This window comes from Siphateles boraxobius, unplaced genomic scaffold (genome assembly GCF_051911475.1).
Source record: "Siphateles boraxobius isolate OS27281-9 unplaced genomic scaffold, OSU_SipBor_1 31, whole genome shotgun sequence".
Lineage (NCBI taxonomy): Eukaryota > Metazoa > Chordata > Actinopteri > Cypriniformes > Leuciscidae > Siphateles > Siphateles boraxobius.
Window position 1 is genome coordinate 20,355,994 of NW_027508931.1, and position 16,051 is coordinate 20,372,044.

Here is a 16,051-nt window from a genome sequence, read left to right on the forward strand (position 1 = left end):
TTTCAGAATGAACTTCACATTGAGAGAAACGGCAGAACGCGCATCATGTTCATTTTCTTCATTTTACGAATAACACAACATTTTGTTTTTATTATGAGTGTAAAAAAATAAAAGAAGACATTTAACAGTTTTAAATGATGTATAACACTTATATGTAAAATCAAAATCAACAGAGTATTTTGAGTCTCTTTTGCACTGATAAGAAAAGAAGTGAGCTGGTATCGCCGGCGATACCGCCCACCTCAGAGGGTTTAAGTGAGTTTTGAGTATAAGGGTAAGGTAACACTTTAGAATACTGTTCCTTCATTAATGAATAATTACACAGGAACAAACGAGTAACGCACTATTAACATTCTAGTAACTACTTTTAACTAACAAGAAACTCTGATTAACATGAATAATTCATAATTTATAATAAAAGATAATGGTAACCCACTAGTAATGACACAAGTATTACTACATCATTCTAAAGGAACTACAATAATTTGGATCAGTATTCTAAAGTGAAAAACATAACTACCTAATATTGACTGAAGTCATTGTAAGCTCTTGAGTTTTTGTAAGATTTTGAATAGTAATTTCTTTCAATGGATTTGGTAACACTTTAGTCATTACTACAGTGTTCCTATGATCTTCACTTTAGAATACTGATCCAAATAATTAGTAGTTCCTTTAGAAAGATGTGGTAACACTTGAATCATTACTATTCAAAACCTTCCAAATACCTTAAAAGCTTACAATGACTTCAGTCAATATGAGGTAGTTATCATGTTTTTCACTTTAGAATACTGATCCAAATTATTAGCAGTTCCTTTAGAAGGATGTAGTAACATTGATTCATTACTAATGGGCTCCCATTGCCTTATATTATACATTCTGCATTATTAATATTAATTATGAACCTGTATATAGTAGTTCTTATATTCTTCAGTGAGGTATGAAAGATACTAATTATTGATTAGCTAATAGTGAACTACCACATTCGACTGAGCGCTTGTTACATGTAGGTTCTGTGTTTTCCCCTTCATTGTGTTTTTGGTTCAGTCCTGTGACTTAGTTTTCCCTAGTCCGTTTAAGTAGTCATTTCATTCACCTGTGTCCTGTTAATTACATCGTGTTGCTTTGTTTGCCCTTGTATTTATACCCTGTGTTCTCGCTGAGAACTCGCTGTTTTTTTTTTCACAGGCCTCAATGCGGAGACGAATGTGGAGACGAATGCGGAAACCCCTTTCAGGGTCTCGTTCCGCCGAGACGACCTTTCCAGGGTCTTGTTTCGCCGAGACTACCCTTCCAGGCTCTTATTCCGCCGAGACCACCATTCCAGAGCCACATAACAAGATGGCCACCACTCCCGAGTCTCTTCACTTCATGCCTGTCCAGCCTGATCTTCACATCATGCCTGTCCAGCCTGATCTTCACGTCATGCCTGTCCAGCCTGATCTTCACGTCATGCCTATCCAGCCTGATCTTCATGTCATGCCTGTCCAGCTTGATCTTCACGTCATGCCTGTTCAGCCTGATCTTCACGTCACGCTTGGCCAGCCAGATCTTCATGTCAAGCCTGATCTTCCCCTCATGCCCGATCTTCACGTCATGTCTGATCAGCCTGACCTTCACATCAAGCCTGATCTTTGCATCAAGCCAGAGACTGTTCATGTCATGCAAGCCGAGCCAGAGACTGTTCACGTCATGCACTCCAAGCCAGAGACTGTTCACGTCACACACGCCTAGCCAGAGACTGTTCGCATCATGCCAGCCGAGCCAGAAACTGTTCACGTCAGTCTTGCCAAGCCTGCACATCACGTCATGCCCGCCGAGCTAGAGACTGTTCACGTCATGTCCGCCTCACCCGAACCCTCGTCTCCGGCCAAGGTGACCACCGTCACGCTCCCTGAGCCAGTCCCTGAGCCTGTCCCTAGGCCCATAGTTACAGCCAAGAAAATTTGGGGGGGCTATACGTCACTGCCGTGGCCACCAGAAGGGCCGTCTCCGCCACAGACGCCCGAAAGTTCCTACTCTATCGTGGCCACACGAAGGGTCATCTCCGCCATGGCCACCCGAAGGATCATCTCCACCATGGCCGCCCGAAGGGTCTTCTCCGCCATGGCTGCCTGCACAGCCTGCTCCGCCTTAGCCGCCTGCACCCACCCTCCAACCCCTATTGATGTAATACGGCGCGAGGACGCACCTTTTTGGGAGGGGGCATTCTTTTAGATCTAGGTTCTGTGTTTCCCCCTTCATTGTGTTTTTGGTTCAGTCCTGGGACCCAGTTTTCCCCAGTCCATTTAATTAGTAATTTCATTCACCTGTGTCCTGTTAATTACCTCATTATGTTCCTTTGTTTGCCCTTGTATTTATACCCTGTGTTCTCCCTCATTCTTCGTCCGTTCCCGTTGATGTATAACGTGTTTTGTGGTTCCTGAGTTGTGAATATTAAATATCCTGTTTCCTGATCCTCCTCGTCATTCGGAAGACAATTAAAACTAGTTAATTTCCTCAATGCAAAGATCATGATTAAAGCCAACCGGAAATCATGTATTTTTAAACAATACAAACATCAAACCAAAAATATATCTAAACCAAACTAAGTAACTAAACCAAGTAATAAGGTGAAAAAAAATTAAAGATAGTATGTCTGTTTGCATTAAATTTATGCAAATGTCTGATTTTCAAATGTATCAAACAGTACAGTCCTGCTGTTTGATAAATACATTTTTAAATAAATCTCATTAATATGAGTTATTAAAACTGCATGTATAGTAACTACAAAAGAAAATTTTGTTCAAAATAGTTTTATATTAAATTTTTCAATTTTATTTTTTATTTTATATTATTTTATTATTGCAGCCTTAATAGCAGCAGAGAAATGCTGTCATTGCTTGACATCATGTCAACTACACATATCTAAAGGTAGAACATTTGGAAGATATAGATGCGATTTAAAATCTCACTTGTTTATATTGTTCTTTCTCTTCTTTCACAATATAACTGAATGGGATCTTTCACATTTTCATACTTTTTTATATCGTTTTACACCTCATTTAGAATTTATATTTGACTTTTCAGAAACCCACCATAAACCAATAATCACTCATTTAACAGTCAGTTGCATCATGTGTTTTATTCATTGTCTTTGTTGTTTAAAACAATATAACTCCCTTGATGTTTATGACACTAAAGTAGTGTAGTTTCCAGCTAGGCTTTAATTAAAGGGTATATTTGCATCATTCTGTGTAATGAAATTTTCTCTCAGATGAGTAGAATTGACAGGAGCCTTTGCGTCAGCCAGTTTATCATGTTGCATCACATCAAAGTTCAATGTCACAGACCTGAGACCATCACTACCCAACCCCCATAGATATACAGAAACATTCAAATGTTCTTGCAAACTTGCAAAATATTATAAACATGTTTATTTATTTGTCAATAGAACTTAGAACTTGTTTTTCCCATAATATGTTGCTTTGTATTTTGTTCAGGTTTAAGCAAGATGATATAACATTTAGGAGCAAAAATGCAGAATAGTAACCCAGCACTTGAGAATAAAATAGCAAATATCTCCACAGCTACTGTGAATTTTCCAGGAGAACTGACATAAGCTGGAATAAATGTGATCCAGACAGCACAGAATATTAGCATACTGAATGTGATGAATTTGGCTTCATTAAAGTTATCAGGCAGTGTGCGAGCCAGAAAAGCTATAATGAAACAAAAAACAGACAGTAGGCCAATATAACCCAGAACAGCCCAGAAACCTATAGAAGAACCGAGACTGCACTCGAGAATGATCTTTTCCTTATAATATTTCATATTTTTCTGGGGAAATGGAGGAGACATTGTCAGCCATAGCACACAGATTAGAAGTTGTATAAGCGTAAAAGTAAGAACACTGAGTCGTTGTTGTGAAGGGCCGAACCATTTCATGACATTACTTCCTGGAAGTGAAGCCTTGAAGGCCATTAACACCACTATTGTTTTCCCCAGAACACAGGAGATACAGAGGACAAAGGTGATCCCAAACGCTGTGTGACGCAGCATACAGGACCACTCAGTGGGCCGACCAATGAAAGTAAGTGAACAGAGGAAACACAGAGTCAATGAGAAGAGCAGCAGGAAGCTCAGCTCTGAGTTGTTGGCTTTTACTATGGGGGTGTCCTTCTTGCTGTAAAACAGGATGGCCACAAGCACGGTTAATCCTACTCCAAACAGTGAGAAAAAGACTAGCACTATACCCATAACTTCTGTGAATGACAGAAACTCTACAGCCTTTAACACACATTTATTTTTCTCAGCATTAGACCAGTATTCCACTGGACACTGCTTGCAGTTATTTGAATCTGAAAAGGAAGTTGTGTTTACCATAGTTAGAGATACAATTTTATTCATGAACTCCTCTGATAAAAAACTGCACCCTGAACAGTAAAAGAAAAACACAAAAAGAGCAACTAAACAATTTTCTTTGGACCTTTGAGGTAGGCTGAAGATTACCTGTCTCAATGCTGATTTCTCCTTCTGCACATGGAATACAGTCATAACAGCATACAGGTCTTCCTTTCTGTGCAGCCTTCCTAGTGCCTGGAGGACAGCTCTCACTGCACACAGAACTTGGCTTCTACATAGAAAAATGCAATAGTTTGTATAAAGTTGTTTATGTTGATTCTGAAGAATGAAGATAAAAATAAATAGCAACAACGGGTCATTATTCAAGTTAGCTTGAATAATGTATATATATATATAGCCTATTTTTTCTAAAAACTTGTTCTTCAATTCATACTGCAGTTGCCTTTCTGCTTTATTAAGCAGAGTTTTTTTTAAGTTCATTATCAATTACACATTCAAGTCACATTCATTTGTTTTATAACACCAATTACGCATGTAGTTTGCTAATGCAAATGGTTTAAATAAAATAAAATTATTTTCTTTTCTTTTTCTACACCTGTTCTGTGCTGAAATCTGAACAGAATGTAGAGCTTTAAAAAGCTTTGGAGGATACTTTTTTCCCTAATAAATCAGTCATTATAATTTCCTTCTTTTTTAATTATGTCCATCCATTATGTCTTAGATTTCAGAACTACCCTTTTTAGATTTTACCATTATGGTAACCTTTTTTTTTTATTTATTTTTTTATTATCTTAACCATTTTAAGTTTGGACCAAAAAAGCACTGCTTGCCTTCAGCTTTCCTCCAGCCCAGATTATGTTTTCAGTGTTAACCACAAAGCGCTGGTCAGGGGGAAGTGAGGCATCATAGTATCCCACTGGTTTAAACTGAATTGATCCACCAGAGTCCTGCTGCCAGTTCACAACTTCATATTGGGCTATTGTAGCACCAGTGCTGTCAAACCACACACGATCCCCCATCTTTATGGTGAAATTTACCTTCTTCAGAGCCTCAACCACCTAGTAAAAAGACAAATTAGCTTTTATTGAGATATTGTAAGTCATTATTTTGTCACCCTAAAATAATTATCATTTTAATATCATTTTCTAACTGTTTAGCTCTATTCTGTTCTACCTGCTGTGGTTGTATTATCAGGTCTTTCTCACAACCTCCTGGTTCTTTGCACTTCAGTAGACTGTGTAGTGAATTAGCCACAGCATAAACTGCTTTATAGACGTTGCTTGAATGTCTGTGTTCAGGCACATCTTCATTATAATTTTTCAGCGCAAGTAGATCCTGATATCTGCTGCATTTTAATTTGATCTGAGAATCATTCCCCTCCTTCTGTGAGCATGGAAAAGCTGTGTCCCAGAATGCTTTTAGAACATAATCTGCAAAACCTTCAATATAGATTTGTCTCACTGCAATCCCCAGTGACCCTCCCAGTACACAAATGGTTTTTGAAGTGATTAAACTCTTTGAAGTTATCCACCCCTCCACACCGACAATTTGGAGGTCAGTAATGTTCTGAATACTTAGCTGATCAATAAGTAAGCCCATTTCGAGAAATGAAACAAATGCAACAATCACTTTTGACGTGCTTTTTTTAATTGTGTCTACCACTTTTTTTAGTTTTTCTGGCTCTGTTCGATAGAATTTCACAGAGTACTCCACACAGATCCCCTCCTTCTGTGCTGTATTCAGAAATATGGCCATTCCATTGTTACCATAGTCATTGTCACTGTTCACAGCTCCCACCCAAGACCAGCCATAGTGCTTGACTATGTAAGCAAGTGCTCTGCCTTGGTGGTAATCACTAGCAATAGTTCTGAAGAATGAGGGGTAATCTTTCCTATTACTTAGACATTCACAGGAGGCTGCATGACTTATCTAAAAGAAAGAAAGAAAGAAAGAAAGAAAGAAATAAAGGAGAAAGAAAGAAAAAGAAAAAACAATTAAGTGAATTAGTTCACTGTATGGTAATCTTGTCAGATCTTTTTTCGCTTACCACTGGAATTTTAAAAGGTCCTGTAGTTCTGGACAGAATCACTGTGGCAGAAGACTCAGTTTCTCCAATGATGGCATGTATAGGAGACTGTCCATTGCATCTGTCCCCTGCTAAAATCTCTGGACCATTCATCAGTCCCATAGTAGCACTCATAGAAGACATTCTTGAACTACAGGTATCATAAATTTTGTAGCCAAGAGAAACATTTTGGAGTAAACTTTCACTTCTGTTAATCTCCTCAATAGCAAAGATCATGATTTGAGCCAGACGGAAATCTCTCAGATTCACACTGTTAAAACATTAAAACCAGTAAGTATTTACTAAATAAATAAACAGATAAAGACAGAGGTAAGGGACAATAAATGTACACACTGTCTACATTTCACTTGAAATAACAAACCTGGAGCAGGATAGAAGCTGTGGTTTTTGTTTAAACTCAAATGAAGGTAATGTCTCTATGCTGTGGATTGGAAGAAGTGCCCCAATAGTAACATCTCCATCCTTGAAAAGTAGCGGGTACTTTGGGTATCCCATCATTCGGCAAGGAACGTTGCCTGTCTTTGCATGTAGCAAACTGAAAAGCAAGAGTGTGTAAAGAAAGAGAAGCATCCCAAAGATTGAGCTCAACTACAGCTGCCAAATGTATTTGACCTGATGCAGTATTTGCACTTTTATAGGCATAATTATTATGGATGAATGATTGTGAACGTAGCCAGTGACATCATAGGGCACATGAAGCAGGTCAATCACAGGTCAAATAGAATTAGACTATTTTACAGTGTCTACTTTTCTTAAAACTAACAGGTACCTATTCTGTTAATATATTCCAGGCAAAAATTGTACGTCTGTTGTATATAAAAGTTATCATCACATTTCTGGCAAAATATGTTCTTGTGCAATGTTACAGGGTAATTTTGACATCTGTGGGTTGAAAATTTAACGTATGTATATATGTATATATATATATATATATATATATATATATATATATATATATATATATATATATATGTATGTAAGCACCGTATGATAAAAATTTGAATTTATGAATTTGAATGATGATTTTATTGGCTTTTCTTACTAGATTACTTAACATTAAGTCAAAAAAAATAGTTTCTGCTATGATTTTAATTTAGACCGTACCATGTAGGACTTAGTACTTACCTTATCACATTGTATTGCAATGACACTTAAATGTCAGGGCAAATATACTGTGTAATTAAAACGTTTTTTATTTTATTTTTATAACAGTACCTTTCTCTGTAATTACTGTGCAAATAGTGTTGTTGCATATTGCTACATAGTAAGTAGCGTTTGTTACCCCCTTGTTCCCTTTCAGTCGATAACGTCAGACGTAGTCGACGGTCGACTGAAATGGGATCTCGCTAGAGAGCCTGTCTTCTTCGAGTACTATTGAACGAGCCAATGTAATTGGCGTGCGTGATTCGCATCACACACTCCGCCCCACACTCCGGGTATAAATACGGAAGTGGATGCACGCACTAGTTGCCTTTCGCTTCGGAGCCGATCGTTTGATGTCTCTGAGAGTGCTGTTGTCTACAACGAGCGAGTGTGTCGGTGTTCTTCAGGAAGACTCTCCCAGTGCTGGTGTTCTACAGCGCGAGTGCAGCTGTGATCGCGAGCTTTGAGCTCTCAACTGCTGTTTTAACAGCAACAAATTTCTAAATGTTTGTGTGTGTTGATGGCTGGTTAGAGGGCGGAAAAGTGAGTGCTTCACTGTTTCAGTTTTCTGTTCAGTGTTGCCGCGGTCATTCCCCTGTGTGCTCCGGCACTGGTGATGGTCCTATTTTCTGAAAGAGCAACACGGGTGCGTTTGTGTCTTTTTCAAGATGTCATTCTGCCCGTGCGTTTCTGGGTGCTTTCGTTCCCTGTCTCTCTCTGATGGTCACAACTGTTGTGTCACGTGTTTGGGCTTACAGCACGCTGAGACAGCTTTTGTGGACAGCTCATGTTTTCACTGTGGGAACATGACTGTCGCAGTGTTGAGGGCGAGACTCGCCTTCGTTCGCGGTGAGCGAGTCCCCATTACCATGCCCCACCCTCGGGTGCTGTGTGGGATGGGTGACCGGAGGATAGTGTTGGATGTCCCGCCCGGTAACCATTCCCTGTGGGCTCCTCACTCCTCCCTTCCACAGCAACCACTGGAGCCTCCTTGTTGTCTGCTGGTCCATCTGTAATGGGTGGGCCATCGGTTTCACTCGGGGCTCCCCTGGAGGACAGGACGCCGATTGCAGCATCGGCGGGTGAGCTGACTTCTAGAGATGATGACTCGGCTGCATTGTCTCCCTCCGGGAGTTCAATGTTGCCCGAGCCGGATCCAGAATTATCAGCTATGCTGAAACGGGCCGCCGAGGCTGCCGGGCTCGAGTGGAACCTCCACCGTGTCCCGTTCAGTCTCGGTTGGAATCTGGAGTTTGGTATCTTGGGGCGGGCCGCGCTGGTTCTCAGCTCCCCGTCCCAGTGCCTTTCTTTCCAGAAATGCATGGAGAGCTTATCAGGTGGTGAACAGCATCTTTCTCTGCCAGAAACTGCCTGAATAGCTTTTCCCCCTCATTACCCTTGATGGAGGAACGGTGAAGGGTTGCGAGGTGTCCCTCCATTGGAGCGGTCTGTCGACACAGGTGCACCTGTGTCCGGAGGCCGCTGCCTTTCGGGGGGATCCTCGTCTCCCCCCTAAGGCCTGTGAGTTTTCGTCCGTTCCGACGGGCAGAGCTTACAAAGCCTGTGGGAAAGCCGCTTCCTCTTGCGTTCCATGGCGTTGCTGCAGGCTAGGGCACCCATGGCATGCACGAGGGTAATCCAGACTGTGCGCTCATAGGTGAGCACCGCACTGCATCCGACCTCAACCTCCGGGGTACGGGTGTCGTAGCGTGTGCGTGATCGGTCTGGCGATGTCCACCTTGGTGGTCCAGTAGCGCCTTCGTTAGCTCAGCCTGGTTGGTATGGCGGATGTGGACAAGGTTCGGTTCCTGGTCTCCCCAATTTCCCAGGTTGGGCTGGTCGGCGACGCGGTGGAGAACTGCATCCAACAGTTCTCTGCCGCTCAAGCGCAGACGGAGGTCATCCGGCACATCCTGCCCCGGTGGCCAGCTGCTGCCTCCACCCGCCGCCGGTGGCAGCTCATCCGCCTGCTCGTCGCTGTGGGCGTTCCCCGGCCGCCGCTCCTGCTGGCCCTCCGCAGCAGCCTCCACCCAGGCCTCAGCATGGAGCCGACCGCAGTAGAGACGCCCAGCCCGCTCCAGGCGCTGCCAAGCCAGGTGGCAAGCGACAGCGAAAGCATTCTGGAGCGGGGCGCCCAGGAATGGATGAGATGCTCTGGGAGTGGCACAATCACTCCCTCCCCCCGGGTGAGGGCCGGGCGGAGCCTTTGTTTGTGTGTGTGTATGTTCCGCCGCTGGCTCCCTAAAAAAAAAAAAAAAAAAGCGGAGCAAGCGGTACCCACACTTCAAAGAGAGAGCAATTTCATCTGTTCCTGGGTCCCAAGAGGGCAAGTCTGGCGGGTGTGACCCTGTATAGCCTTACACCCCTCAGCTCCCCCTTGGTCGCCAGCAGGCAGCTTGGTGCATTCGAGGACCCGGTCATCCGCCTTCTCACGCGCCCCCTGCCGCTTGTGGAGACAGGTAAGTGTTGCACAGCACACTAACACCACTCTCTCTACTTTGCTGCCCCACCTCAGGCTCGGCTACCCCGCTCAGTTCAGTGATAGTCATCACATTAGGTGTTGAGCAGACGTGCTCCTGAAAATTCACTGATATTCATCACACCTAGTGTTGAGCAGTGCTCCTGACTTGTGCGTGTTTATCTTATCCTGCTGGCGAAGGATTTGATATAGCCGCTCCTCCAGCTGGTACGAATGCCAGTTGTAAACTCGTTCTTCGTGCTACTAGGTGGTGGGTTGTGACCATCTTGGCCCAAGATTGGTCTGCAGCTCCGACCTGAAAGATATGTGCTTAAAAACAGATCTCTACCTTCCGCACCGCAGGCCATCCTGTGGGTTGCGTGTAAGGGTGGAGTATCAGTACAGTGTCCTTCCCTTCGAGTGCTCCAGAGCCCGTTGGGTCTTCAGGTCAACTGGAAGAGAGTAATCTCGCCCACGGGCTTAGTATCTCTTTTTCAGTTTTGGAGATGGACTCGGTCTAACACGTTTCTCCAATGAGAATGTGTTCAGCTGGTGTTTGAAGTGAGAAAGGGTCCCACTGGAAGAACTTTCAGAGGCTCCTGGGGGATATGGTAGTTGCAGCCATTGGCTTCCTCCATATGTGACCGCTTCAGTGCTAGCTTCATGATCGAGTCCCGAGGTGACCGTGGCAGAGCAGCTCACCCTGTGTGACTAAAGTTCATCCCGGTCTGCTGCCAAACCCTCTTCAACAGAGGGGCCATGTACAAAGGGCGTGTTTTAACGGGGGCCTGGGCGACCCTCGACTACACGGGCATTCGTGCCTCGAGTTGTTGGACATTGCGACCGTTGCGCAAGCTTCCCTTGCATGTCACAACTCACCCGTCACCTCCTCCTTGGAGTCAGAAGCTTCTGAGGACGCTTTGTTCCACTCTTCCCGCTTTACTCAATCGTGCCGCCATCGAGCCTCACGACAGTTATAGCCAGGGCAGGTGGAGACTCCATCCCCTAGGTCCAGCTGGGTCATGACCACTCCAGGGCCGCTTAGTTGCCCCCCCGGTTTCATCTTCCCGCCAGTGTTTGTGTAAACCGAGCGGACTACCCTTGGACAAACACTGGGTCTCAGCTGCCCCAGGGGCCCGCAGAAATGCGTTTTACCCCAGTGAGCCTTCTAAAAGTGACTGCGACTCATGGTCGCCTTGCGCCTGCTCAAGTCAGTGAAATCATCACTCTTCATGTTGAGCAGAATTGCTCCTGAAACTCAGTGAAGTTCATCGCACTCAGGTGTTGAGCAGCAATGCTCCTGAAGCTCAGTGAACTTGTCACACTCAAGTGCTGAGCAGAAATGCTCCTGGTGCTCAGTGAAGTTCTTCGCACTCAAGTGTTGAGCAGAAATGCTCCTGAAGCTCAGTGAGTTTATCACACTCAGGTGTTGAGCAGGAATGCTCCTGAAGCTCAGTGAACTTGTCACACTCAAGTGCTGAGCAGAAGATGCTCCTGAAGCCCAGTGATCTTCACATGTTGTGTTGAGCAACGCTCCTGTCTTTTTGCGCCCGTCGCTTGCACCTACGTGCTAAGCTAGGAGAGGAACAGGTCTTCATAGTTGCCCCTTATTGGCCCAACTAGACCTGGTTCCCATCGACAGCCTTCCTGACTTCCCCTGAAAACTCTTTCAGGGATGGGGCACGAGGGCACCCGCGTTCTTCCCCCGGAGATTCCGGGCGGTCTTACATCTGAACGCGGAGGTTCAGGTGGCTATCACAGGGCATGTGATAGTTACCATCACTTTTGCGAGCACCCCCTAGAAATGGGTAGCGTGCTTACGTCTTTAGAAGTGGAACCTAGTCGTTGAGTGCGTCTTCTCTCCAGAGGAGATCCTGAAAGCTTTCGATCACTTCAGTGCTCTCTTTCCTGCAAAATGGGTTGCAGTAGGCTGTTTTCCTTCACCCTCAAAATGATGTTGCCTCGGTGTTTAAACGACGCTCATCGTGTTGCAGAAGTGTGCAGAAGCACGTTCTGATCATCAGGTTCCTGAGGAGCAAGGTCTTGTAAATCCTTGTGTCCCTCTTTATCCTCTTGGGCCTTGTCCCTGGTGCGACTGCACTGCAGAGACCGCCCCTGAGCCACTGCAGGCAGTGAGTTAAAAATTCTGCTATACCAGTTCTCCTGCTCGCGTGGTCTCTACTAGAGGGTAGGGACTTGCTCGCTTTCGGTCAACGTATTGTGCCTGGAGTCTGGGCCGGCTAACTCTCACAAGCTGAGACTCCGGCTCGGATTGTGCCCAAGGTTCCTACCTCTCCAGTAATAGGAGCAGCTGGTGAGCCTGCAAGCGCTGCCCTGGAGGAGGCAGATCCAGCCCTGGTTTCTCTGTCCGTTCGCTTGGACGTGTATAGAATGCAAGCCATAGACCTCAGACCAGCTCTGCAAATATCTGTTCGAATTCAGCAGAGAGGGAAGGCTGTTTCCATGCAAAGTTGCACTTAGTGCTTGTTTCATTTCGGTAAAAATCCGAGATGCAACATGTCCACTTAGGTGTTGAGCTCCTCTATGATGAGTGTAAAGTGCTCCGCCTGGGCGTTGACGATATGCTTTGCTAAACAGATTCTAGAGTTGGGGGCTGGACGACACCTAGTTGAACCGTTGCTTCCCGTGGGCTCCCTTCTCATGAAGCCAGTTTCACCGTGAGCCCGGTTCAAGTGTCGGCTTGCTGCGCCATTCCCCTCCTATGGACTGGATACGTGCGCCTTCTACTCCAGTTGAGTTCCCTTAAAATTGAACCCTGTTGAGTTCCTCCACACCCCTCCGACGTCGGACGTGCGGAACGTCTGGTGTTAGGCCTACCACTCGTAAGCAGTGTGGAACCTGTGTTAGGCTGGGTCCATATGTTGCGGTCCCTACAGCGACCCCATATGTGTATTCTTCCACGATACGGCTCCCTGCGGCGAGCTAGTGTCTTCCCTCGGCAGAGTCTCTCTGCCGTCACTGTCCGGTGTGTCTCTCCCCGTCTTAGGTTGGAGCCACCCCAGTGACATCCCATATGTTAGACTGCCCGGTTTCCGCCCAGTTCATATGTGTATTCTCCACGTTACCTCCCTCTGGGTTGGATGTGGCTTCCGCAGCGTCCCTTCCTTCCAATGTACGGGGAACGCTTTCCCAGTGGTCCTGTAGGAACAGCAGTGACTTCCCTGGCCTAAGCCCTGTCCTTCCCCGCCTTAAGTTTGCGGGGGCATCAGGAGGCTTTTGTTTAGGAACTGGAAGGTGGCAGCGTTAGTGGCGTGTTCAAAGGGTGATCCCATTTCAGTCGACCGTCGACTACGTCTGACGTTATCGACTGAAAGGGAACGTCCTGGTTTTGTATGCAACCCACCGTTCCCTGAAGGAGGGAACGGAGGACGTAGTCCCCTTGCCACTACCGCTGGACCACCGCTGACCCCGGATTACTCTCGGCTCCTCAGCGAAAAAGCAACTAGTGCGTGCATCCACTTCCGTATTTATACCCGCGCCGCGGGGGCGGAGTGTGTGATGCGAATCACGCACGCCAATTACATTGGCTCGTTCAATAGTACCCGAAGAAGACAGGCTCTCTAGCGAGATCCCATTTCAGTCGACCGTGGACTACGTCCTCCGTTCCCTCCTTCAGGGAACGGTGGGTTGCATACGCAACCAGGACGTTCTGTGTGGTTACAGGGTAAGTGTAACTCCTACGGGCTGTAAATTAAAGTGGTGCTTGTTACCCCCTTCTTCTCTGTATTTACAGGGTAAGTGTAACTCCTGCGGGCTGTAAATTAAAGTGGTGATTGTTACCCCCTTCAACTGTGTATTTACAGGGTAAGTGTAACTCCTGCGGACTGTAAATTAAAGTGGTGCTTGTTACCCCCTTGTTCTGTGTATTTACAGGGTAAGTGTAACTCCTGCGGGCTGTAAATTAAAGTGGTGCTTGTTACCCCCTTGTTCTGTGTATTTAGAGGGTAAGTGTAACTCCTGCGGGCTGTAAATTAAAGCGGTGCTTGTTACCCCCTTCTTCTGTGTAGTAACAGGGTAAATACAATATTAAACCAGTATGCTGAAACAGACAAACCTAGCTTCACCATTAGCATTATCAACAAATTTCTAAATTAGTACTTTTAAAAGAACAGTAGCACAATTAAACCAAAACCATTTATTAAAACAAGTTTAACAATAAACAATCACAATGTTGAAATAACATCAACACTGTACAAACTGTAAACAGAACAGAAATAATCTTAAATAAACAACAATAATCGGCAAAATTTGAACAGAGAAAACAAACAATTGGTTTAAACAAATTGAAAAAGAAAAAAATCAATGGCGAAACTTATTTTTTATTGGTAGCAGCTTGTTTTGTTCTTTCATGTCCTCAATTTTTTTTACGAAGTTGGGGACAGGAGGCCACAAATTGCTGCAAGTCCTTGGCGTAGGACTGCAGAGTTGTCCCTGGGGTGTATGTGGGAACAGAAAACTGTTCCCCATATGATGCTATTGCCACCTGTAACCACAAGTATAGAAATGTAGTTAGTAGAATATTAAAGAAGGTTGCACTAGTACACCAATAATTTTTTGGGTATCACATAAACAGTGACGGCCTTATCATACACCCGGACGCAAGTGCCTTTGCTATTTTCAACCCGGCGCAATTATCATTTTAATGTTTAGCGCCATGTTGTTTAAACAGCAAATGCATTTGCGCCCATTGCGACCAATTTGCGCCAATGGCGACCAATTTTCTGGTCTGAAAATAAGGTCTGTTCAGGCACATTGTTGGCACGTTGCAATTTTGAGGCAACTAAAATAGACTACGCCATTGACCAACTAAAACCTGCTCTGAAGTCTAAAGTCAATGGCGCAATATTGTTTTTGTTGTTTAATGGCGGCAGTGGCTCAGTGGTTCATGTAGGTTGTCTACAAACCGAAAAGGTGATGGTTCAATTCCCGGTTCCACCTGACCAAGTGTCGAGGTGTCCATGGGCAAGACACCTAACCCCAGCTGCTCCCGACGAGCTGGATGGCGCCTTGCATGGCTGACACCGCCGTCAGTGTATGAATGAGTGAGTGAGTGGGTGAGTGTGAGGCAATGTAAAGCGCTTTGGTGGCCTTTGGGTCTATATAAAGCGCAATATAAATGCAGTCCATTTACCATTTTGTTATTTAATTCGCGCATTAGTAATACGGGATGACAATGCGCGGTTGCTTATCACACATGGATGCGCAGCAGCACACAACCCTTTATATAATATGAAAAATTAAAGGATTAAAATGTAAAAGATTATTATTGAGTCTTTTGGACATAAATGAGGACCGATTACGAAACGTCAGAAGGCGTAAAGAGCTGCTTCACCTGTAGCCCGGTAAGTAATTCAATGTTTTTTTTTTTTAAATGCTACCCAACGGATTTATTGTATGTGATGACTTTGTACCTCTGGATATGATGAGATGAGAAAAAATTTGAAGTACCGGTAATGCTTTTAAAACACTCACGGCGCTGTCCGAGTGCTGAAATGTTTCTGCTCTACACGTTTGTAAATTATTTATCTCCTGTTGTTAAAAATAAAGTATTTTTAGAGTAAAAACCATTTCTTGCAAATTTGCAAATTATTTTATAAGCGATTATGTAGGCTAGCCATAAATTTACAGAAATTAAAAGCCTGCGATTTTTACTTCCATGACTGAAAGAAAACGTCTTTTAAAGGTAAAAAAAAAAAAAATTCAATAAAAATGAAAACAACACAATTTTTAACATCAATCTTTAATTGGTGGTATTGTTGCTCCATTTATTTTTTCAGTTTACAAATTCCGCCATCTAAATAGTGATTAGGCATGGCGCCAGCGCAACTGGCTTTAAAGGGGATGAGAGATGAGACTCTCATTGGTTTATTGCACGTTACGCCCAAAACACACCCATTACTCATACGGATAATAGGAACAACACTTTTAGACCGTGTGCTTGGCGCATAAAAAAATTTCCCGTCGTTAAATTAGCAAAAGTGGAATCGGACACGCCCGTTTAG

At 44.3% G+C, this 16,051-nt stretch overlaps 1 protein-coding gene across 1 annotated transcript; it reads right to left on the reverse strand.

Moving 5' to 3' along the window:
- Positions 1-3,423: 3,423 nt before the first annotated feature.
- Positions 3,424-6,997, reverse strand: LOC143697133 (extracellular calcium-sensing receptor-like). The gene is made up of 6 exons (XM_077194050.1): positions 6,789-6,997; positions 6,389-6,677; positions 5,515-6,270; positions 5,172-5,399; positions 4,489-4,612; positions 3,424-4,337 (listed from the first exon to the last, which is right to left on the reverse strand). Exons 1-6 carry the CDS (start codon positions 6,995-6,997, stop codon positions 3,424-3,426), a joined length of 2,520 nt encoding a protein of 839 aa, XP_077050165.1.
- Between the last annotated feature and the right edge of the window lie 9,054 nt (positions 6,998-16,051).